This window comes from Rhinatrema bivittatum, chromosome 2 (assembly GCF_901001135.1).
Source record: "Rhinatrema bivittatum chromosome 2, aRhiBiv1.1, whole genome shotgun sequence".
Lineage (NCBI taxonomy): Eukaryota > Metazoa > Chordata > Amphibia > Gymnophiona > Rhinatrematidae > Rhinatrema > Rhinatrema bivittatum.
In genome coordinates this window covers 636,529,052-636,555,956 of record NC_042616.1, presented here as the reverse complement: position 1 = coordinate 636,555,956, position 26,905 = coordinate 636,529,052, and the positions used below count along the sequence as shown (strand labels likewise).

The 26,905-nt window shown below is 43.2% G+C and overlaps 1 protein-coding gene across 1 annotated transcript in view; it reads right to left on the bottom strand.

The window, feature by feature from the left end:
- Window positions 1–26,905, bottom strand: part of LOC115083385 (lipoxygenase homology domain-containing protein 1-like) — a 456,290-nt gene that overhangs the window by 206,973 nt on the left and 222,412 nt on the right. The window contains exons 16-17 of the mRNA XM_029587186.1: window positions 25,157–25,274; window positions 19,427–19,575 (exon numbers count right to left, since the gene is read on the bottom strand). Of these exons, the coding sequence (XP_029443046.1) occupies window positions 19,427–19,575; window positions 25,157–25,274 (267 nt within the window). The remainder of the gene's footprint in view (window positions 1–19,426; window positions 19,576–25,156; window positions 25,275–26,905) is intronic.

The following is a 26,905-nucleotide window of genomic DNA, read 5'->3' as shown; positions in this document are numbered from 1 at the left end:
GAGGGTGGGGGATTTAATTTAAAGGGTCGGGGGTGGGTTTTAGGGTGTTTTAGTGTGCCGGTTTTCCTGCCCTCCCCCTTCCCCCGATTTACAATTTTTTGACGATAAATCAGGGGAATTGGTATTGTATCGTGGCCCTAACGATTTTTGACGATTTAAAATATATCGGACGATATTTTAAATCGTCAAAAAACGATTCACATCCCTAACCACATCCTCTGGCAACAAATTCCATATTACATTAATAAATATGCAGTAGATGGGGAAATTAGGGAAACTAGATAAGCCTTGCAATCTTTACTTACCATTTCATTTCATGTTTCTAGATATCAAGACCACATTATTAGGGATGTGAATCGTTTTTCAACGATTAAAATTATCGTCCGATAATGTTTATATCGTCTTAAATCGTTATAGAACACGATACAATAGAAATTCTAACGATTTATCGTTAAAAATCGTTAAATCGTGTTAGTGCGCACTAACTCGATTTAGTGCGCACTAACTGAAAATGATACAAATAAACACTTTCCAGGTCACTGAAGGTCAGTTAGGAATGAATATGTGTTCCTATTGGCTGGCTGCCCTCTTATCTATTGATGTTACCAAGGTTACCACTGAGGTGATGGTTGGGGGGATGGGAAATGGAACTGGAAACTAACGAACACCAACAGAAAATGAAACAAAGTGTTCACACTTCCCAGGTCAGTAAAGGTCACTTAGGAATGAATATGTATGTATGTATTCCTATTGGCTGGCTGTGCTCTTATCTATTGATGTTACCAATATGGTTGGGGGGATGTGAAATGGAAACAGTTGGAAGCTTGACAAAAAAAGTAATGCAATGATCAGCACTCACCTGACTAGAACTTGTTTGTTTATTATTTTTGTTAGCAGGCACCTGAAATGCTAGTGCATGTTGAATTTGCCAATCACTGTGCATTTTAGAAAGGTGGTCCTGGCTGGAACTGTACACAGTTCAAATATATGTAATTGATTGTCGGTAAGTGTATTTTTTAAGTAGCCACACTGGCACCAGTATGTTTACTTTTCCTCCTACTTAACTCACTAGCTCAGCTTTGTAAGAAGGGCTTCTCTGCTTGTGTGTTGTTTTTGTTTGGTGTGAGGAGAGCAGAAACATCAGATCTTTATTCAATCTACTACAGTCATCTCTTACAGTGCCCTATCCCTATTAATAGCAGGAGTGTTGTGATCTTCCTGCACACAGTGCCCTAACCCTGATACCAGTCTGAGACAGCTCCCTCCCTGCATTACTAGTGAGAGGCTGGCTTCACAGACAGGGGGGAGCTGCCTGACCCTCACTCCTGACTTCCCCCATGTCCCAGCTAGTGAATGGTGTGTGGGTGAGGGGGGGGGGAGGATGGTGAAGTCTGAGACAGCTCCCTCCCTGCATTACTAGTGAGAGGCTGGCTTCACAGACAGGGGGGGAGCTGCCTGACCCTCACTCCTGACTTCCCCCATGTCCCAGCTAGTGAATGGTGTGTGTGGGGGGGGGGGGGGGGGGAGGATGGTGAAGTCTGAGACAGCTCCCTCCCTGCATTACTAGTGAGAGGCTGGCTTCACAGACAGGGGGGAGCTGCCTGACCCTCACTCCTGACTTCCCCCATGTCCCAGCTAGTGAATGGTGTGTGGGTGAGGGGGGGGGGGAGGATGGTGAAGTCTGAGACAGCTCCCTCCCTGCATTACTAGTGAGAGGCTGGCTTCACAGACAGGGGGGACCTGCCTGACCCTCACTCCTGACTTCCCCCATGTCCCAGCTAGTGAATGGTGTGTGGGTGAGGGGGGGGGGTGGATGGTGAAGTCTGAGACAGCTCCCTCCCTGCATTACTAGTGAGAGGCTGGCTTCACAGACAGGGGGGAGCTGCCTGACCCTCACTCCTGACTTCCCCCATGTCCCAGCTAGTGAATGGTGTGTGGGTGAGGGGGGGGGAGGATGGTGAAGTCTGAGACAGCTCCCTCCCTGCATTACTAGTGAGAGGCTGGCTTCACAGACAGGGGGGAGCTGCCTGACCCTCACTCCTGACTTCCCCCATGTCCCAGCTAGTGAATGGTGTGTGGGTGAGGGGGGGGGGGGGGAGGATGGTGAAGTCTGAGACAGCTCCCTCCCTGCATTACTAGTGAGAGGCTGGCTTCACAGACAGGGGGGAGCTGCCTGACCCTCACTCCTGACTTCCCCCATGTCCCAGCTAGTGAATGGTGTGTGGGTGAGGGGGGGGGAGGATGGTGAAGTCTGAGACAGCTCCCTCCCTGCATTACTAGTGAGAGGCTGGCTTCACAGACAGGGGGGAGCTGCCTGACCCTCACTCCTGACTTCCCCCATGTCCCAGCTAGTGAATGGTGTGTGGGTGAGGGGGGGGGGAGGATGGTGAAGTCTGAGACAGCTCCCTCCCTGCATTACTAGTGAGAGGCTGGCTTCACAGACAGGGGGGAGCTGCCTGACCCTCACTCCTGACTTCCCCCATGTCCCAGCTAGTGAATGGTGTGTGGGTGAGGGGGGGGGGTGGATGGTGAAGTCTGAGACAGCTCCCTCCCTGCATTACTAGTGAGAGGCTGGCTTCACAGACAGGGGGGGGCTGCCTGACCCTCACTCCTGACTTCCCCCATGTCCCAGCTAGTGAATGGTGTGTGGGTGAGGGGGGGGGGGGAGGATGGTGAAGTCTGAGACAGCTCCCTCCCTGCATTACTAGTGAGAGGCTGGCTTCACAGACAGGGGGGAGCTGCCTGACCCTCACTCCTCCGGGGTATTGTGATCTTCCTGCACACAGTGCCCTATCCCTGATACCAGGGGTGTTGTGATCTTCCTGCATGCAGTGCCCTATCCCTCTTAATACCAGGAGTGTTGTGATCTTCCTGCATGCAGTGCCCTATCCCTATTAATACCAGGAGTGTTGTGATCTTCCTGCATGCAGTGCCCTATCCCTGATACCGGGATGTGTGCAAGAAGATCACAACACCCCCGGTATCAGGAATAGGGCACTGTGTGCAGGAAGATCACAACACCCCCAGTATCAGGAATAGGGCACTGTGTGCAGGAAGATCACAACACCCCTGGTATTAGGGATAGGGCACTGTGTGCAGGAAGATCACAACACTCCTGGTATTAATAGGGATAGGGCACTGTGTGCAGGAAGATCACAATACCCCTGGTATCAGGGTTAGGGCACAAGTTCTAGTCACATTGACTGATCACATTACTTGTTTTGTCAAGCTACCAACTGTTTCCATTTCCCATCCCCCATATACTGTCAGTAGGAAACTTGGTAACATGAATAAATAAGAGGGCAGCCAATAGGAATACATATTCATTCCTAAACTGACCTTAACTGACCTGAAAAGTGTCAAATTGTATCATTTTCAGTTAGTGCGCACTAACTCCCAGTTAGTGCGCACTAACTCCCGTTAGTGCGCACTAACTCGAGTTAGTGCGCACTAATCGGAAAAAACGATTTTTAACGATTTTTCAACTAAAAAATCGTGCCTAAGACGATTTTCTTGCCCTGCCACACGATTTCTATCGTTAAGACGATATGGAAAACGATTCACATCCCTACACATTATCCTTACAGGCTCATCCTTCTTCCAGTTATATAAGCTATAGATTTTAATGACCCATAATGCCTTAAGAGATACATGATTGCAGCTGCGATAATTGAAGGAGCTCAATGGTTGCTATATTTGAATAAATACTTTAAGATTACTTTAATAGTGGTTTTATATTTTTTCTGACTGACATGAAAGGGAAACCAGTAAATTATTTATCCAGTGGTAAAATCACAGTAAGCCTTCAGATCAAATAAGCAATGACACCTTAAATGTAGGGCTTCTGATATTTTATTAAAACTGAAAAATCCTGATAAAACATCCCAAATGGGAAAACTGTATGTTTTACTTCTAACCGAACCCCTCCCAAAATAGACCTAACTTGGGAAGCTCCGACGTTATCATCTAGCTGGAGCCCTTGAACGAGTCAAGAAGAGGCACAACAGCAGCTGTCAGATTACGTCATCGGAACAGAACTGGCAGAAAACCCTAGCTCCACTGGCCCAAGAAAAACAGAGGCATCATGAGCGTAGCAGACCAGTGTTGAATGAGTACAAACCCTACCAGCCGCAGAAGAGGCACTGCTAGAGGACTGGTGTAGCGCCCAAGCTACCCTCATCCAAGAAACGACAATGCTGGAGAAGCAGGACTAGCGGGGAGTTGATGTGAATGATGGGGGGAGAGGGAGTGAAGGGGGAAAGTGAATGGGGAAGGCTCCTTCATATACTTCAATCCCTCAGGTACACACATCCACACACCAGCCACCCACCTAGCCACATACAGAACCCCCCCAAACCCCCAACCACACACCACAACCCCCTGCCCCCCCACCCCCACCCCACTAACACCACCTTTAGCCACACACACACACCCTACCAACCCCCAACAACATACACTCACACACTCTGCCACCCCCTTAGCTCCATACACTTGCCCTGTAACATACCCCCAATCCCACCAACACACACATTCACTTCCAATCCCGCTCCTTTCCTCCCATCACCGAGGCCTCTCTTCTCTGACCTCATCCTTGTTTTCTTTTTAATTTAGGTATGCTTTTGCATGCTTTTTTTAAGGTAAGATTATATCAACCTAAAAATGCTCCCAGAGGCATTGATCACCAAGTGAAAATACTGATAAACACCTTATTCTTTACTCTCTAAATGCATCTAATTGTCTGAAACATAAGCACCTAAATTTACAGTTTATAAATACCTAGACTCAGAAACCCTAAACATAAAGCATACCTGTCTTCCACATACAAATCACTCAGTTCAAGGGTTTATAAATTCTAGCAGGGAGGCACCAAATCAAAGAAAATGTTTTTTATAATTGAATCCAAAAGAAGACATTTTGTGGGAATGAATTTAATATGATTGAAAATTCATACTGATTGCATCCACACTCTCAAAAAATAATTGTATGCTAAAATGTAACACAGCAGATTTTGTACAGCATTCAATTGTGAGCAAATGGTGCCGGCTGCTTAGATGTGGCAGAGAGGTGCGGACTTGCCAGCAGTTAGCCCTAAGCCAGTGGGATGCCAGGTGGCTTCCCACTACCTCTGGCCATCAATCATTGCAATTATTTACATCAAGGAGTCAAAGTGAAGTAATTCATAGCACAAATGCCTGGTACTTCATCAACTGAATATATGACTTTACAAAAGTAGCTTGTGTGACTCATTTACTTGTCATCCTTTGCTAGAATATACTCTTTTCCCTTTGGTACCTAGGTATGCATATTATACTCCAGATAGGAGCCATCTTATAGTTTTAATTTGGAGGGTCCTATGACATGAATTAAAGATCTGGGATTTTAGGGCCACCAAGAATGCAAGGAACTCCACAATTTTAGCTATAGTCAGGGGTGATTTTCTGCCAGGCCGCACCAGGTTGCTAACCTGGAACCTTTCGGAATTTGCTTCTTTTTCCCCATTGCTCCTTGAGTGGAAAGTGGAGGCCACCCTAGCTCCTACTTCCTACCTTTATTTTAGAAAAGCACCAATAGTTGCCCTGAGTACAAACTGAATAATTTTCTGATATGCTTCATACCTACAGATGACCAAGACATTCTGGGGGCAATTATCAAAACTGACCACGTTGTGGCATTAATAGTCAAAGCAAAAGTCTACATAGGCTTTTGCTTTGATTATTGCCCCCAATAAAATTTCCTGCAGAGATTTGCCTGTGCTCTGTTTAAAACTAGGAGGTGAATTTGAATATATTTTGAATATATTTTTTTTGCCTATTGGATTGTAATGTGAACTTTTCTAGTTCTGCTTTGTACCCATTCTTATGATTATTATATTATTGCTATTTTTTTGTAGTGAGGATGTGTTTTGAACTGCAAAGGGGATCCCCCCTGCTTATGGAGTTTCAAGGGGGACCCTTTTGCACCCCTGGGTCCCTACTGTGGACCACAATAAATAGGAGGTCATTTTAAAAGGAGTTACATTTACATATGTAACATACAATTTTAGGTGTGTGAATGTTTTTTAAAATCAGGACCTATCTGGTCAATTTTAAAAGCTTTGTGTACCCTAACCAGGAGTTATGTGCGCCACACAAATTTTAAAAGCCCGAAGCAATGCATGTATCTCCCATTACATGCACAAAAACTTTTGACAAAAAAGGGAGGGGCATGGTCTGGGTGAGGATTGGGCAGGACATGGGTGGGCCAGGTCTGTAGCATGAATCCAGCACGTAAGTATTTATTCACTCAAGCGCACCGGGGTCACCTCAGCAAAACAATTCCCTCCACTGCTAAACACTCAGTGAAGGAAGACAAACCCCTATTAAATAAAGACATGTAGACTTTGCCAGACCATACTGCAACAACGCTAGCTCTCAGGATTCAAAACAGCAACCTTGCCTACAAAAAAGCAGCAATGCAAATATTACACCAGGCCCCAAACACTAAAACACCACTCACCGAGGTAACAGAACAACCCAGACTACTACAAATTCCTACAGAGAAATGACATGCTAGCAGAAATTCTACACCTCAGTTACACACAGGCAGAACACAGACCAACTCTTATAAGATTATTGCTGTATTATCTAATACAGCAATAAGGGACTACAAATTCAAAATAGAAACATGCAGACAATAAAGAAATAGTAGGACCGAGAAAGCAAACTCTGAACAGTAGAATTCTAAAGAAAGAGCAAAATACAAAAATATAAGAGCTGCACATTACCAAAGAAGGCATATTCTAATTTCTAAAAACTCAAAATACATTTTAATACATTTATCGTCTGATTAGTAAAATAAAAAAATCAGACGATAAATGTATTAAAATGTATTTTGAGTTTTTAGAAATTAGAATATGCCTTCTTTGGTAATGTGCAGCTCTTATATTTTTGTATTTTGCTCTTTCTTTAGAATTCCCGATTGATCTTTTCCTAATTACTTTTTCAAGGTCTCTTTTCTCTTTCTATATCTTCTTTTTTCTTCTATCTTCTTCCCTTCCTCCCTCAAACATATACAACGAAACACACACACACAAACCCACAGGATCTCACACTCACATGCTTTCTCTCACAGGCTCCCTCATACACACACTCACATATGCTCTCGCACAAACATACACACACACACACACACACACACACAGGCTCTCATGTGTTCTCTATCATAGGCTCCCACACACAAAGGCTCTCTTGGTCATATGTTCTCTCACAAACACAAGCTCTCACTCTCAATACTTGCCATCACAGGTTCCTACACTCATACACACACACACACACACACACACATATACATATACACGCAGGCTCCCACTGTGCAAATACAATCTATCCTTTGAGATGTGCGCCTTTGGGTTACAATGAAGGGTTTATCTACCCAGGGATTACACAGGGAAGGAGAGAAAGTGACTGCTGTTGCTGAAGTGACATGAGACATCTCTTCTAACATGAGTGAATAAGTCACTAGGTCTATGGGCTACCAGCTCACCCCTTGTGAAAGAAGCAGTTTTGAAATTGAATAAAATGAGAGGAGGAAAATAAGAGATGGGAACAGAGGTAAAATAAAAGCAAGATGTTACTAATTTTATTTTGAAAATGCCAACACTGCAATAGCTAACTGCTCCTTTCTGTTTTAGAGAGTTAGTGGAGCTCAAAAGGTTGGACCAATCATTTTTTATTTTTTTTGCTGCTGAAGGGAGTTATACAGACATAATACCTTTTTTCATTTCACCTAACTTGACACTGTCCCTCTCAATGTTTCTGGTAAAAAAAAACTATGGAAGTAATATTCTCTGCTTCCAATAATGAGACACTGGTAAAATAACCAATGATTGAAATACATCTTTAGATATTTGTATTGATATTCGTATATCTGATGATATTGTTTATTTAAAATAGTTTGGCTACTATGATAGTCCACTTCAATGCATAGAAATAAAGATTTACATTATGAGCCATAAAATTATACTGCCTGTCACCTTCTGATAACCCATCAACTGTTGCGGGAGCGTTAGGGAACGGTCCCAATTCGGGAGAAAGAGTGTGCCCTTGGGTAATGGCATGGCACAAGAGGGGAACTCCACAGGACTGCCGAGGCAGATGAGACATATCCAAGCACGGGCAGACAGGCTGAAGACTCAGGGCTCTGACCTCTGCTGAACCTGAATGTACCAGGAGAGACCCAGCAACACAATGCTGGTCTCTGGGGTAGCCCTCAGGTCACTCGATAGCCCTTTTGGACCCGCTGCCTGGGAACGGCAGGTGCGAAAGGATGGACAGAGGTTGAGGCCAGGTGATGGCTGTAGGACAAGGACAAGACATAAGCACATAAAGACTTGGGCGAGACAAGGCACTTGGAGACTTGGAGACTTGGAAGAGACATAGGCACTTGAAGACTTAGATCAGACATAGGCACTTGGAGACTTGGACGAGACAAGGCAAAAAGAGACTTAGGCAGGCACTGCCCCTCAGGGCACCCTATACAGCCCTCTATGGGCTGGTCATGGACCACCCTGGCCCACTGTGCACTCTACACAACCTGAAGAGGCTGGTCTCGGACAATGCGGAGAGCGGGACAAGCATAGGACTGAAGCTCAGGATGGAAGAGGAATCCGTGCAGCACTTGAAGATCAATCTGACTGGAACAAGGCTCCAATGACTGGAACAGGATTCAGGCTCTGATTCAGACATGGATACAGGCAAACTCAGGATGGTCATCTTGAGGAGGAATCCGGCAGTGAGACAAGGCTAGAATACCCAGAGCCAGGAACTGGGGAACCGGGACAACTGGACACAGGAACATCTGGAGATGAGGACATCTGGAGATGAGGGCATCTGGAAACAAGGAACAGAGAAATGGAACGACAAGGGATAGGATGGACAAGGATGCACGATCTGACGAGAGACCAAAAACCATGGACGAAGACAAAGGAGCTCCCACAAAGAACATGGACCTTGAAGGAGAGATGAGGGACCTCGGAGCCTCCTGGATGAACAGCTGGAACGGGCAGCTCCTTGCAAAGGTGATGAGGGATTGGCAAGGAGCCCTTTTATAGGGCTAAAGAGGAGACAATGAATGATGTCATCAAACGGGGCCACGGGGCTTTTCCCACCACAGGCCCTTTAAATGCTGTAGAGAGGTACAGCTGTGTGCCTAAGAGAAACTAGAGCCAGGAGGCAGCAGTGGTGGTGGCATCCATGCTGCGAGGAATGGTGACTAGTGGTGATGCTCCTGCTGCGGGACAGAGCAGCAGAAGGCGGCTCCCTGCCACAGGGAAGACAGTTCCAGCGGCAGGTCTTTGCACCGTGGAGAGATCAGGGCCGGTGCTAGGCAGTAGGCAGGGCAAAAGCGGCCCCCTGCTGCAAAGAAGATGGCGTCGGCAACACCCAGGCTGCAAAGGAAGCAAACACAATGGCGGCCTCCAGGCTGCAAAAGGACCGTGATGGCGGCAACTCCCACAGTGTTGAAGCGGCAAAGACAGAGACCTCTGGGCCACAAAGGAGGACAGTGGTGTTGGCGGCTAAGAGAGGTGTGAGGCTGCTCGTGGCTGGGGCCCGCGAGCAGCATCGTAACATCAACTACCCTCCAACCCCTCATCTTTTCTCCACCAACCCTACCCTTTCACCCTATCATTGGAATGCCTTTTATGATTCACTTAAGGCTGCCACACTGCTTTATATTTTCTAGTAAGGTCATCTGTTGTTGAAGATGATAATATTAGCTCTCAAAAACTACTCACTAACTCTTGGTAACAGAAATCAGGTGAACCATCTGCTCATCAGAAAAAAGTACCTGTCTCCAATATTGTGAATATAATCTTCAGTGGATCAATAGCATTCTCTGTATTTTCTACACAAACTACAACACCCAAGTAAAAAAACATCAAAACATCAGAACCAATGGTACAATGAAAACATAAGATCAGCCAAACGAGAACTCAGAAAAAAAGAGAAAACCTGGAAGAACAACAATAAATCATCCACTCTACTTAATGCATACAGAGCACAACTAGCAGAATACAAAAACTCATCCACAAAACAAAACACTTCTACTCAAATAAAATAAACAAATACCAACATAACCCAAAGATGATTTTCACTATCGTAAAAAGCCTAACAAATAATTCAATGATGACCAGTTATCTTCAACATCCAAGATCACAAGTAATGAATTTGCAGAATTCTTTAATGAAAAAATCAAAACCCTCATAAATAACCTCAACATCAACAGCAACTCACAAGACCAGAAAATACAAAACTCTCAAACATTAAGTTAGCCCAACTTTGAAACTGCATCATCACTGGAAATCCAAACAATCATCAAAAAAATTAACCCAGCTAAACACCCTATTGACTCCATTCCCATAACTACGATTAAAAATATTGAACCTTCAATAACTAAAATTTTAACTGACATCGTAAACCTATCCCTCACTGAAGGAAACTACCCAGAATGCCTAAAATCAGCAATTATTAAACCCATTCTGAAAAAGAACAACCTTGATCCAGAAAATCCACTGAACTACCGACCCATATCAAACCTACCCTTCATTGGCAAAATCATTGAGAAAATCATACACTCCCATCTCAGCAACCAACTTGAAGAAAACAACATCCTACTTCCCACACAATTTGGCTTCAGAAAACAACTGAACATGGAAACATTATTACTATCTTTCAACGACACCGTACTCAAAGGTTTTGAAAATGGCCACAGCTACCTTCTGGTACTACTCGATCTATCAGCAGTCTTCGACATGGTAAACCACTCTATTATGATTGAACGACTATCTGAAATTAGTGCAAAAGAAAAAACCCTACAATGGTTCACATCACATCTATCACAAAGAACATACCAAGTATGGATCAGACATCCTTTCAAAAAAAAATCTTGACACCGGAGTCCCCCAAGGCTCCGCACTATCAGTGACTCTTTCAACATTTATCTCCTTCCGATCTGCCACCTCCTATCAAACCTTAACCTGACCCACTTCATATATGCAGATGACATTCAAATATTAATCCCAATAATCAACTCATTGGAAGAAACCTATAAAAAAAACAGCCACCTACCTAAACAAAATAAAGCAACTACTATCCAACTTGAAACTCATACTAAACTTTGATAAGACTGAAATAATCATACTGGATAGAAAGAACAACTTTCCTCAACCACCTCCAGTCAACTTAATAAACCAAAAAGTGGCTATCACTCCAGTCAATCATGCTCGCAACCTTGGAGTCATAATTGACAAAGAACTCTCCTTCAAAAATCACATCACAGTTAAAATCAAATACGGTTATCACAAACTCCTAACATTACGTCAATTAAAACCTTTCCTCTCCCCCAACCACTTCAGATCAGTCCTTCAACTACTCATATTCTCCAACCTGGACTACTGTAATTCCCTATTATTCAACTTACCTTTTAATACAATCCGCCCACTACAGATCCTGCAAAACGCAACTGTAAGAATACTCACTGGATCTAAAAAAATGATCACATCACTTCCACACTTATATCTCTACACTGGCTCCCAATAAAATTTAGGATCAAATACAAAATTCTATCCATACTACATAAAATAATATATGAAAAACAAATAAACTGGCTTAGTTCATCCATAAAATTGCATGCTCCATACAGAAACCTCAGATCAGCAAATAAAGGACTATTAAAGATTCCTCCTTCTCGATCCAAACAATTCACCTCAACTCAAAAGAGAGCAATTTCACTTGGAAGCCCCAAACTCTGGAACACCCTCCCAACAGAACTCAGAATACAAGAAAACTTAAAAACTTTCAAAAAAGAGCTAAAAACATGGATGTTTACCAACTCACCCACTGACTCAAAACTCCGCTCACATCCTTTAACACTAGGAAAACAGATGGAACCAAGAAACTTTGGATTATTACTCTGTTCTGTAATGTTTTGATTAATCTATAAACTTAGTTCATAAATGATATCTTCTATTTTAGCAACCATATGAACCGTTTTGGAAACACTGTTAAACATCGTAACTTTGTAAACCGTTGTGATGGTGAAACGCTGGTATATAAAAATTGATAAATAAATAAATAATAATGAATGACGGAGAAATTTAACTTATGTTTATGGTACAATTAGGAGATCTATAAATGAATGAAAATAAGTAGCTTACTCTCCATTCACTATGTTGCACTGCTTTAGTAATTCTGCAAGAATAGAAGAAGTTGAGGATTTGGTAAATTATGATAAGTACTAAGATGAAACAGAACAAAGAGGTCCTTAAAAAAGTAGTGAACATGCATGCAAAGCATTTATATACCTCATATTTGGTAAGCACATCAGGTTTAGAAGGTCCTTTCAATTGTGCCATCAGATATTGAATCTCTGGCATTACAGCTTTACAGGACAAAAGGCACCATTATTCTGTGCAGTTCTATACAAATAATTATATACCCATATACACACATTTGCATATTGCCTGACAGACGACCTGGGCAGTCTCAAAAGCCTTTTACAGATACTATAAAATATAAAATGGACCTACAATATTTTGATTTGACATTTTACTTCCTTCTAACTCAGCTGACTTTCCTATTTTGTACTTATTTTCATTCCCACACTAATTCTATTGCTTAGTGCCGGACTCTGCAGGTGGCACAAAGAAACAAGTCATATCTGGAATTCTTCAAGGATCACATCAGCTAGGGCTCACACACCAGTACTAATATGTACTAGGGATGTGAATCGTTTTTTGACGATTTAAAATATCGTCCGATATATTTTAAATCGTCAAAAATCATTAGGGCCACGATACAATACCAATTCCCCCGATTTATCGTCAAAAAATCGTAAATCGGGGGAAGGGGGAGGGCAGGAAAACCGGCACACTAAAACCCCCTAAAACCCACCCCCGACCCTTTAAATTAAATCCCCCCCCCCTCCCGAACCCCCCCCCCCAAATGCCTTAAATTACCCTGGGGTCCAGCGGCGGTCCATAGCTAAATCGGGGGAAGGGGGAGGGCACACTAAATCCCCCTAAAACCCACCCCCGACCCTTTAAATGAAATCGGGGGAAGGGGGAGGGCAGGAAAACCGGCACACTAAATCCCCCTAAAACCCACCCCGACCCTTTAAATTAAATCCCCCCAAATGCCTTAAAGTACCCTGGGGTCCAGCGGCGGTCCGAAACGGGCTCCTGCTGTTAAAGCGTGTTGTCTTCAGCCGGCTCCATTTTGCAAAATGGCCGCCGCAAAATGGCGGCGGCCATAGACCAACACGATTCGACCGCAGGAGGTCGCTTCCGGACCCCCGCTGGACTTTTGGCAAGTCTTGTGGGGGTCAGGAGGCCCCCCCAAGCTGGCCAAAAGTCTCTGGGGGTCCAGCGGGCGTCCGGGAGCGATCTCCTGCCGTGAATCGTTTTCCGTACGGATAATGGCACCGGCCATTCGCGTATGGCCGGCGCCATTTTCCGTACGGAAAATGGCGCTGGCAGGAGATCGACTGCAGGAGGTCGTTCAGCGGAGGTCCGGAACCCTCGCTGAACGACCTCCTGCAGTCGATCTCCTGCCGGCGCCATTTTCCGTATGGAAAATTGCGCCGGCCATACGCGTATGGCCGGCGCCATTATCCGAACGGAAAATGATTCGCGGCAGGAGATCGCTCCCGGACGCCCGCTGGACCCCCAGAGACTTTTGGCCAGCTTGGGGGGGCCTCCTGACCCCCACAAGACTTGCCAAAAGTCCTGCGGGGGTCCGGAAGCGACCTCCTGCGGTCGAATCGTGTTGGTCTATGGCCGCCGCCATTTTGCGGCGGCCATTTTGCAAAATGGCGCCGGCTGAAGACAACTCGCTTCAACAGCAGGAGCCCGTTTCAGACCGCCGCTGGACCCCAGGGTACTTTAAAGCATTGGGGGGATTTAATTTAAAGGGTCGGGGGTGGGTTTTAGGGGGATTTAGTGTGCCGGTTTTCCTGCCCTCCCCCTTCCCCCGATTTAGCTATGGACCGCCGCTGGATCCCAGGGTAATTTAAGGCATTTGGGGGTGGGGGATTTAATTTAAAGGGTCGGGGGTGGGTTTTAGGGGGTTTTAGTGTGCCGGTTCACGATTTTAAACGATTTTCACGATATTCTAAACACCCAAACGGCAACGATACGATTCCCTCCCCCTCCCAGCCGAAATCGATCGTTAAGACGATCGAGGACACGATTCACATCTCTAATATGTACACCTTATCTTAGGAAGGCCACGGAAGTGCCTGCCACTTGAGCAGAGGGTGCACATGCCCATGGTAGGTAAGGCAATAAGAAAGAGCAGGATTCAGAAACCAGGAAGCAAATCCAGTCCTATAATGGTAGTGGGAAGGCACATTCATTTACTTTTAATTTTCCAATCTGTATTGCAATATTTGGCCTTTTTTTCCTTTTCTTTCACTATGGATACAGTATGAAGAACTGACCACTGGGCCATCAAAGAGGATCATTCCTACCTAATTTTTTCATATTAACAAAGAAATTAATGTGTCTTGAGAAATAATGATGTGCCATATGGGTTTATATGGGTCAACTGCGATTTCAGTGCAAGCGTTAAACAGGTGGCTGAATTAGAGATGCATGTGTTATTTGTTCTTCTGGCATAGGAATTTGTGTCTCCCAGATGTCTCCTAGCTATTAGTCCTCTTCTAATTACAGCGTTATGAAGAATTTAACCAGCAGTCAGGAATTTATATACATTTTGAGCACTGCGTGGGAAATAACTTTCAGATTGATTAACCCATCTGAAATACTTTTTCATTGAAGAAAAATCCTCTCAATAATATTTCTGGTAAAAACCATGGAAGCAATATTTTCTACTGCCAATAATGAGACATTAGCTGTTGAAATATATTTGATGATATTTGTATTGATATTCATAATATCTAATGATATTGCCTTATTTAAAGTATATATAGGCTCATTTATCAAATCATGTCAACTTTTTATACCACTGGAGGAGGGGCAACTAGTAACTTGGGGTGAGGTTTTGGTGGCAGCCTAGGTTTTAGGGGGCAATTTTACATGCACAGCAGGGTTATGACCAGCGCAGTACATATCAGTGAAGATTTGATATGATTTGCAGTGAGGAAAGTTACTCAAAGATGAGATTTGTACAATGTATTCTCGAACTAGTTTGATGCACTGTCTACCTAGCTGCTATCAAGCTAGGTCGAGAGTACAATGTACAAATCTCATCTTTGTGTACGTTTCCTCACTTCAAATCACATCAAATCTTCACTGATGTGTACTGTGCTGGTCGTACCTCTGACTGTGCATATAAAACTGCACCCCAAAATCTAGGCCACCACGAAAACCTCACCCTGAGTTCCTAGTTGCCCCTCCTCCAGTGGTATAGTTTACTTATATGAGACCCTTATCAAGAGCCTCTCTCTCTTTCATACACACACACACATGGTAAAAGCCTGTGTGCTGTTCTTTGCCCCTTTATGTTAATCACAGGCACTATTCTTACGAAATGTATAGCAAAATGATAAATCTAGGTCATAGGCATTTGCTGAAGGATATCAACTGTTATATATTTTAAAAGGCATATACAACATTACTACATCACCAGAACACATATTATCTTTTCTATGTCATTTGTGCACCTGTTTCTTGCAGCATATACATAAATAAAAAGGAAAAAACACTAACTCTACAAGCATTTTTTCCATAGACACAAAGACCAAGCTTTATCATTTTGCTATATATTTTGCAAGAATACTGCCCGCGATAAAAAAAAAAAAAAAAAGGGGGAATGGTTAATTTTCCAGATACCAAAATGCATGCTATTTTACTACATTGCATACTTATTTCGCTACAATGCACATTAAATGTATCATACCCACAATATTTTCACATCACAAGCTAAGAGACTCATATAAGTAAACAATTTATACCACTGTAGGAGGGGCAACTAGAAATTCCGGGTGAGGTTCTGGTGGTGGCCTTGGTTTTGGGGGCAGTTTTACATGCACAGTCAGAGGTAAAAACAGTACAGAACACATCAGTGAAGATTTGATGTGATTTGAATTGAGGAAAGGTACACAAAGATGAGTTTTGTACATTGTCCTTGAACTAGCTTGATAGCAACTAGGTAGACAGTACATCAAACTAGGTTGAGAGTACATTGTACAAATCTCATCTTTGTGTTCCTTTCCTCACTCCAAATCACATCAAATCTTCATTGATGTGTTCTCTGCTGTTCGTACCTCTGACTGTGCATGTAAAACTGCCCCCCAAATCCTAGGCCATCACCAAATCCTCACCCTTTGTTATTAGTTGTCCCTCCCACAGTGGTATAAAAAGTTAACTAATATGTGTGTCTCCGTAGAGGTGTTTCTCTCTCTCTCTCTCTCATATATCCTATTTCAGGCATAACAACAGGATATTTCTGACATTACACCAAGCACCCTTCGTTTTAATTTACTCCTCCCATTTGGAAAAAATTGTAAAATTTGCAAATGCATCTCATGATGCATTATTTATCACAGGTGTTAGGGCATTAGGGCCCTAATGCCTGTGATAAGACCCTAATGTGATTTGATAAATGACCCTGAAAATGAGAGAAAACCTTTAGTATCTCTTGCCCAAGCTGAAGTGCATATTTCAATGCCAGATGCTATAAAGGACTATAATCACTAGCTCTGGATAACAGAACTCAGGCGTAACATTTGCTCAATAGAAAAAGTCACCTGTCTCCAATACTGTGAATATAATCTGCAGTGGATCAATAACATTCACTATATTCTCTACACAAACTACAGCTCCCATATTAAGAATGACAGAATAATCTTAATTTATCGTTGCAGAACAATAAGAGATCCTTAAATGATTGGAAATAAATAGCTTATTCTCCATTCACCACGTTGTATTGCCTTTAGTCACTTCGTAAAAGTAGAAGAGTTTGAAGCACATGTACTAAAGTGCAATTTTTGTTTATTTTCTATGCATTAAAATGAGCCTCCAAAGAAAACTTTTACTAGATTAAATTTAGCAAACCAAGCAACCACCTGCAAACTAGGCTTCACATGCTAAAATGGCAAATAGAGCGCTGTTTCCCATTTCTGCATACAAAGCTGTTTTTCGTTGTCATCATTTATTTGTTTAATGCTTTTCCAAATAGCAGAGCTCAAATAATGTTATAGTTGGTTAGGATCAACATCCGAGCACATAACATCTAAACATATAGGTCTGCAATAAATGTACATAATTTAAAAAATTCATTTGGGGTGACATTTGAGTATAATACAAAAGGAATAGAAACATGGGAAGAAAGGAATCCAGTATTTGAAGTGATAATGAAGTGAAAATGGATAATACCTGCAACTGATATAGTAGTTAGCAGAATATTCATTTAGTTATTACAAGGATTTGTTACTCACTCTCCTAGTGGAATATTCAGAGCAAGGTATAGGATTATCCAGTAATTACTTACATATTATATAAACATAATGAGGCAGATTTTCAAAGGGGTACGCGCATAAGATATGTGCGTACCCCCCGAAAACCTGCCCCAAGCTCCCCCTGCGCGCGCCAAGCCTATGTTGCATAGGCTGCCGACGCGTGCAAAGCCCCGGGACGCGCGTAAGTCCCGGGGCTTTACTTGGGGGGGGGGGGGGGGGTTCGTGTCGGGGGTATGGTGCCGGCCCGGGGGCATTCCGGGGGCGTGGCCGAGGCCTTTGAAACTGCTCCCAGGCCGGGGAATGGCACGTCGGCAGCCAGCCCGGGCAGGCATAACTTTTAAAATAAAGGTAGGAGGGACAATTTAATTAGGGCTGGGGGGGGTGGGTTAGGTAGAAGAAGGGAGGGAAAGGTGGGGGGGGGGAACAAAAAAAATTCCTTCCGAGGCTGCTCCAATTTCGGAATCCAGTATTTGAAGTGATAATGGAGTAACATCAGTACTTAAAGTGAAAATGGATAATACCTGCAATTGATATAGTAGTTAGCAAAATATTCATTTAGTTATTACAAGGATTTGTTACTCACTCTCCTATTGGATTTCGGAGCGGCCTCGGAGGGAACGGGCAGCGCGCGCAGGGCTTGACGCGCAAGGTGCACAAATGTTCACCCCCTTGCGCTCGCCGACCCCGGATTTTAAAAGATACGCGTGGCTACATGTGTATCTATTAAAATCCGGCGTACTCTTGTTTGCGCAGGGTTGTGCGAACAAAAGTACGCCCGCGCGCTTCTTATAAAATCTACCCCAATATATAGTATTTAAGCCTAATATATATTCATGCATACAAACTAAATATAAATAATACATAATACCTAAACAAGGAATAAATACATAGTAATAATAAACAGAAGATATAAAACAGTGAGATCAAGGGTTGACGTCAATGGGGTCAGAAAGGTCAGGGGCATGAGGTAAAAATATGGTGGACTAGGACACCCATGGGAATGTTCTGATAGGTGGGCACCAAGACAAGAAGGAGATTGGTGCTCCTGGCCAAGAGGGGTAGGACTTGGCAGAAGAGACATAGGAGACCACAGGAGAAGAATCCATGGTTAATCAGTAGGATCAGTTTTGCTATATTTTGGACAGCTCTCCAAGGGCTAGAGGGTACATCTTGATCAATGGGCCATGTTTCCAGTTCTGGACCAAGGCTCATTTCTGCTTTCTGCAAAGCTTTTCTCACTTTAGTACCTCACCCTCATTGTTTGTTAAAGAAGCCAATATAGTATTAGGAGCAATATAGTATTAAGCCATGTAGTTTGTGCTCCCCTTCCTCTCCCCCTCCCCCATCTGCTCCCTAGATTAGATGAAAACAGCTTTTTCCAAGATGGGAGTCACAGTCTGTCTTATTGCTCATATACAAAAATGCTGTTTTTCTAGTAGAAATAAAAAGTACAATTTGCTTTCTGTAATATTCTCACAGAGAAAGCCTGCTTGAGAGCTGGACAGAAATGTGATGTACAGTATGGGATATTAATTAGAAACGGTGCCAGTTACCATCTTTTTAATCCAAATGGGGCATATGAAGTTTTTCACTCTGAGAGCTTTCGATGTACACTGCACACTAGGGAGTATACTAGATTACTAAAAGGAAAATATCTGTTCTGATTTCAGTGATTGAAACCCTGCCCTAGCTGGCAAATAGAAATCTAGAATTTCAGCAGAGCAGGCACCAGATTGTTTCATGTCAAAACTTTGCTCACTGGCCTTACACCGGATGGATTACGGCTCTAGCAGAAATCTTCTGGCCTTTATACACTGTAATAAGAGTCTGCAGCTGCACAGCTTTAACAGTGTAGGTAGGTATCAGCTGCTTGTCATGCCGTAATGTAATAGAATTGGGATTTTTTTTTATGCTTTTACGCCAGTGAGAAGAACAAGGCTTGAAAATCATTAAAATATGATTGCCTTACCCTTCCTTTTGTGAAAGTATGTTCTCCTTGTTTCGTAAGTTTTCTTCTGCCTGTGTCTCCCATGGTTCCTCGCAGAGTGACATACACATCTGCCTTTGTTCCTGATTTTGAGGCCTGGCCAGTGGTAATCTCCAAGAAATATTCTTTCACTGAAAACCATCAGCAGATGCACAGATTAGGTTTAGGTAAACATATTGTCATTTAAGTTCCAGATGTACTAAAGGGTTTTCCTCATTATGGGCCTGATTTAAAAAAGCATTCACACCCTTAAAAATCGGGTTTTACACATGTAAATGTTTTTTACCCATGTAAGTGTCCATTGAATTGTCCACAGAATATTCACAAGTAGGTGCACTTTACATGTGTAAATGGCTTTTGAAAAATGCTACGACAGCATGTTACATTTACACATGTAACTCCTTTTAAAATTACTTCCTTTATGAATGGGTAAAGCAGCTGAGTAAATCTGACCTGAGTAATTTACAGTTTGTGATTCAAAGTTTCTGTAGCTGGATGTTTTGATAACGTTTGGTGCATTTTGTAGTAGTTGCTGGCATGTTATCTCCTACAAATGTGGGAGGATTGCAGGGGCCAAAACAACCTGAATAAAAATTTAAATTGCTATTCCATCAGTTCCATAGACGCACAAAGCATTATGCAGAGCACTGTCATGAAAAGCAAGTGTTGCATTAACATATTTTGTCAGTTCATTTCAAATCAGTATTATTTATAATGGATCCTTGAGCTCCAGTACTTGCATTGGGTTAGCACTATCTATGTGTGGGTACTGTAGTCACTTTCCTTGTCTAGTAGGTGGCATCTAGGTACTAGCAAGAATGTCGCTGCCCACCATGTGAAGAATTGGTTCTCTAACCTGTGGCAAATAGCCGACAGACCTTTCGTCGCCACCATAGCACCTACGCATCTCCCGGTATGGCTTCTATCCAGCTCAGCATTTTAAGCCCAATCGATGCATTTTTGTTCAAAGTAAGAAATAGGGGGTCACGATTTGAAACTCTAGGGGATGACTAAGAACCAATATCAGGAAATATTTCTTCACAGAAAGGGTGGTGGATGCCTGGGATACCCTCCCAGAAGAGGTGGGGAAGACGAGAACAATTAATAAATTCAAAAAAAGCAGGGGACAAACAGTTTGGATCCCTAAAGACTTAAAGAAAGGGATGGTATGAAATTTCTGCATGGGGGTAACTTGCATGGAGTGGCAGTTACTACCTTTAACAGAATGCATGGCGGTAATCTGATGGACTGGCAGTTACTATTGCTGAGCAGATAAGATGGACCATTTTCTTTTTCTGCCTACAATACTATAAGAACATAAGAAAATTGCCATGCTGGGTCAGACCAAGAGTCCATCAAGCCCAGCATCCTGTTTCCAACAGTGGCCAATCCAGGTCACAAGAACCTGGCAATTACCCAAATACTAAGAAGATCCCATGCAACTGATGCAATTAATAGCAGTGGCTAATCCCTAAGTAAACTTGATTAATAGCAGTTAATGGACTCCTCCTCCAAGAACTTATCTATACAGAATCCTGTAAATAGTTATTCTTTCTTTCTTTTTTCTTTTATCTTTTTATCCAATCGCTCTTCTTAAGGCCTATGGATCCTTCCTCTTCCTCTACTCTCCCATTTTGTTCCTTCACCTCCCTGTTACATGTAACTTTATTTTCCATTTCCTAAATCATGTTTATTCATCCCGTTATTTGTAAACCGATGACATATGCAAATGAATGTTGGTATATAAATGTTTTTAAATAAAAATAAAAAACCTTTTTTGAACCCAACTGCACTAACCACATCCTCTGGCAACAAATTCCAGAGCTTAATTGTGCATTGAGTGAAAAAGAATTTTCTCTGATTAGTCTTAAATGTGCTGCTTGCTAACTTCATGGAATGCCCACTAGTCCTTCTATTATCCGAAGGTGTAAATAACCGATTCACATCTACTCATTTAAGACCTTTCATGATCTTAAAGACTTCTATCATATCCCCACTCAGCTGTCTCTTCTCCAAGCTGAATAGCCCTAATCTCTTCATCCTTTCCTCATATGGGAGCTGTTCCATCCCCTTTATCATTTTGGTTGCCCTTCTCTGTACCTTCTCCATCGCAACTATATATTTTTTGAGATGCGGCGACCAGAATTGTACACAGTATTCAAGGTGCAGTCTCACCATGGAGCGATACAGAGGCATTGTGACATTTTCCATTTTATTAACCATTCCCTTCCTAATAATTCCTAACATTATGTTTGATTTTTTGACTGCTGCAGCACACTGAGCTGACAATTTTAAAGTATTATCCACTATGATGCCTAGATCTTTTTCCCGGGGGGGGGGGGGGGGGGGTGGTAGTTCCTAATATGGAACCTAACATTGTGTAACTACAGCAAGGATTACTTTTCCCTATATGCAACACCTTGCACTTGTCCACATTAAATTTCATCTGCCATTTGGATGCTCAATCTTCCAGTCTTGCAAGGTCCTCCTGTAATGTATCACAATTCGCTTGTGATTTAACTACTCTGAATAATTTTGATAACCTCACTCGTCGTATTCCTTTCGAGTTCATTTATATATATATATTGAAAAGCACTGGTCCAAGTACAGATCCCTGAGGCACTCCCTTTTCCACTGAGAAAATTGACCATTTAATCCTACTCTCTGTTTCCTGTCTTTTAACCAGTTTGTAATCCTCAAAAGGACATCGCCTCCTATCCCATGACTTTTTAGTTTTCTTAGAAGCCTCTCATGAGGGACTTTGTCAAATGCTTTCTGAAAATCTAAATACACTACATCTACCGGTTCACCTTTATCCACATGTTTATTAACTCCTTCAAAAAAAATGAAGCAGATTTGTTAGGCAAGACTTCCCTTGGGTAAATCCATGTTGACTGTGTTCCATTAAACCATGTCTTTCTATATGCTCTACGATTTTGATCTTTAGAATAGTTTCCACTATTTTTCCCGGCACTGAAGTCAGGCTCACTGGTCTACAGTTACCCGGATCGCCCCTGGAGCCCCTTTTAAATATTGGGGTTACATTGGCCACCTTCCAGTCTTCAGGTACAATGGATGATTTTAATGATAGTTTACAAATTTGAACTAATAGATCAGAAATTTCATTTTTGAGTTCCTTCAGTACCCTAGGATGCATACAATCCGGTCCAGGTGATTTGCTACTCTTTAGTTTGTCAATCTGGCCGACTACATCTTCCCAATTCACAGCGATTTGGATCAGTTCGTCTGACTCATCACGTTACTATGTTATTATTTTAAATTGTTGACATTGTATTTGAGTCCAAGAATTTATTTACTTGCTGATGTTATTATGCCTTCTGGGGTAGATTTTCAAAGGGATATGCGCGTAACCCCCGAAAACCTATCCCTGCGTGCCGAGCCTATTTTGCATAGGCTCGGTGGCACGTGCAAGCCCCAGGACACATGTATGTCCCAGGGCTTCGAAAAATGGGCGGTCCAGGGGCAGGGCCGTGGGCAGGGCCATGATCTGGGGGCGTGGCGGCGGTCCGGGTGGCATGGCCGAGTACCCCGACACAGCGTCCTGTGTCGGGGACTGGCACGCTGGTAGTGAGCCGGCAGGCTTAACTCTATGAAACAAGGTAGGGGGGGATTTAGGTAGGGCTGGGGGGTGGGTGGAGACCAAAAAAAAGTTCCCTCAAAGGCTGCACAATTTCGGAGTGGCCTTGGAGGGAACGGGGAAAGTCATCGGGCCTCCCCTAGGGCTCGGTCATGCAAGGTGCACAAGTGTGCACCCCCTTGTGCGTGCCGACCCCGGATTTTATAACATGTATGCGGTAGCGTGTGCATGTTATAAAATCGGGTGTACATTTGTGCGCGCCGGGTAGCATGCACAATGTACCCCGCGCGTGCAAAATTTTAAATTGGCCCCTCTATGTTTATAATTAAAGACTAGTGGCTGTTATGTTGCTGATTTCTTTATATTTTGAGTGCATTTTTTATTTGTAATTTGCGCATTGCATCAAGCTGAGCAACATCAAGCGAAAAGTGCTTGATGTTGCTCAGATAGTTTCGTCTATAATAGCCTGTGTAAGTGTGTGCCTGAGTATATGCAGATGTATATGTGAGTGTGTGTGTGTGTGTGTGTGTATATGTGCTTGTGCGTTTGGGGCCTCTACCTGTTTATGTATGTCTGCTTGTGTGTGCATGTGTGTGTGTTTTTGGAGGAGCCTGTGTGTGTAGGTGCCTCAGCCTGTATTTGTGGCTGCTTGTGTCTGTGTCTCTGCCTCTGTGTATGTGTGCCTCTGCCTGCCAGTGTGTGTGCCTATGTGTGTATGCTAACATGCCTGTGCCTGTGTGTGTGGGTTCTGTGCTTGTGTGTGTCTGCATGAGTGTGTGTTTGGGGGTCTTGTGTGTATACATCTGCCTGTGTTTGTATGTGCTTGTGCCTGCCTGTGTGTATGTGTGTGTGTGTGTGTGTGTATGTGAGCGTATGCATGTGAGAGGCTATGCGAATGCGCGAGCCAATCTGCTCATGTGTACAAGCTCACATCGGAGCTTGTGTGAGCCTGTGTACACTTATGCAAACTTGTATGAACTTCTGCATACTTGTGTATTCTTGTGTGCATCTATGCATGTGTGCCTATGTGTGTGTGCCTATGCCTGCCTGTCCCTATGTGTGGAAGCATGAGAGACAAGGCTTCACAGAGCATGTTAACGAACACTACCTGGCTGGCATTGCTCGGGTTGTCTGGTCAATAACACCTTTGTCTGTGTGTGTGCTTGGTGTGTGTGCACCTGTATGTGTGCCTGTGTGTTGTGTGACTGTCGCCTGTGCCTGACATGCCTGTGTGCATACAACAGTGCTGTACAAACAAAGCATATTGTCTTTGTACAGTGCATTTTCCACTATTTCAGGCACCACCTGGTGGCCACGGACAGACACAGTAGGGTAGATTTTCAAAGGGATACGCGAGTACCCCCCGAAAACCTACCCCAAACCCCCCCTGCGTGCGCCGAGCCAATTTTGCATAGGCTCAGCGGCGCGCGCAAGCCCCGGGATGCGCGTAAGTCCCGGGGCTTGCATGGAGGGGCATGTCGGGGGCGTGCCGGGAGTGATGCAGCGTTTCGGGGGCCTGTCGGGAGTGACATGGCATTTCAGCGGCGTGTCCGGGGGCGTGGTTCCGGCCCGGGGGCATTCCGGGGGCGTGACAGCGGCCCCTGGACCAGCCCCCAGACCGGAACATGAAGCGAGGCAGCCGGCCCGGTGCGCGTAAAATTACGCCTGCTGGAAGCAGGTGTAACTTTCGGGATAGAGGTAGGGGGGAGGTTTAGATAGGGCCGGGGGGGTGGGTTAGGTAGGGAAAGGGAGGGGAAGGTGAGGGGAGGGCAAAGGAAAGTTCCCTCCGAGGCCGCTTCTGATTTCGGAGCAGCCTCGGAGGGAACGTGCGCAGGCTGCCGATTTTGGGCAGCCTTGCGCGCGCCGACCCCGGTTTTTAATGGATACGCATATCTATTGAAATCCCACGAACAAAAGTATGCGTGTGTGCAGATTTATAAAATCTGCCTCAGAGTGACCAACCAACTGACCGACACAAGTCTTTTATATATAGATAAATAAATTAACCAATCACTTGAAGTTCATAGTTTTCAATGAAAATGACACAACAGCAGAAAAAACACACTCATAGAGTAGTCTCATTAAATTATAAGGTTAAATTATGAGGAGCAGACCTGTAAGAATATCACAGCCAGCAATCAGAACTGGAAGCTCAGCTGCTGTGCAGCCTTCCAAACTTTGAAAAAATGGAAATTCAAGAATTTCTCCAGTTTGTTTATGTTGAAGTTGCACCTAAATGCAAAAAAATAAATAAATAAATAATTAAAAACCTTTTTGTTTTTATTACAGTTGCTTATATTTAGACACATTTAAGGACACAAATGATAGCACAGTCATGTCACCTACACTAAATTGGCAGCTTCTTACCAAGGCATGACTATTTTTATGATTTAGATTATAGGCACCATCTAGTTAAATAATTATCAAATTAATTTCCTAGCTCCCCTGGCCATGGTTGTGCAGCTATCTTCCCTCCCACTCTGAGCCTGAGGACGCAACCTCCATGTCGTGCTCAAGCTGAATCATCCCTGAAAGACAAGGAACCAAATCCATGTCCCCTGAACTGCAGTGCACTACATGTAGCCTGAGCTATTGGACTCATCCCACTTTATAGGCATTTTATATAGAGATGGGAATGACGATATTAATCACTAGACTTCTGGTGGAAAGCATTCTCCTGCTTGTAGAATAGAAATAAACAAATTAAATATTGAAATATCTGAAACAAAGAAGAGAGGAGAAAGATCGGGTTTTCCATGTGAGAGTGGTACAGTCAGTGACTCTGTACGTAAAAGTGTCACAGCCATCTTGACGTGAGCTTCGCTGAGACATGAATGGAATGTTTGTCATTCTTGCTATCCATTTTCTTTTTAAGATGTCAGTTAAAATGTTAGATAATTTTCTCTAAAATTATCTCTAAAGCCCCTGTACATTAGCAGACCAGCAGCCAATTTAGAATCCTGTCACGCTGTAGATGCCAGTGACCACGGTTGTGCACAGCAACCCCTGGATAATCAGGTACCATGGCTGCTGTCTGCAACTACTCTAAAAAAAAAAAAAAAAAAAAAAATCTTAGTTGGGTTTCAAAGATGTTTTTGATTTACGTATATATAAATGCTAACCTCAGCTTTGATCTGTGGAATATGGCCTGCGATCTGAGCTTCAGGATTTTGCTTTCTATCATGTACAGTAGGGGTGTACATTTTCAGTCCTTGAGGGTCCCTAATTGGTCAGGCTTTCTGGGTAGCCCTAATGAACATGTATGAAATAGATGTGCATACAAGTGAGGCAATGTGCATGCAAATCTATCTCATGAGGAATATCCTGAAAACCCAACCAGTTAGGAGCCCTGAAGGACTGGAGTTGCTCACCCCTTGAGTAGTGTTAACCCAGCTTTTTGTAGCACAAGGAATATTGTGTGGGCTTTCTGGGGAGTTGTCAGGCACATTTAGTCACTATAATAAATCAAACAGTGAAGGACAAATATTTAAAGTGCTGCTATTGAGGCTGATAAAATGGAAATTTGAATATTGCAGACTTTTGATTATGATTGTGAAATAGCTACAATGGCATACAAATTGAAGTAACTGATGAGCTAGCTTCTGTTTATTCAATTTGTTGCTGCATCACAGCTGAAAACGAATGATGACCATTGTGGTATAACACATAAGAAATGGTCAAAAAATAGCAATATTTGGACTGTGATCCTAAAACTTGCCCATTACCCACACATTAATTGATGGTCATTGTTAATTAAATTGTAACCTGAGAGTGCATGAAGAGACAAAGAATAATTAGAATTGACAATCATATTGGGACATTTTCTCAGATGTGTACAGATTATTTTCATACAGCCTACTATA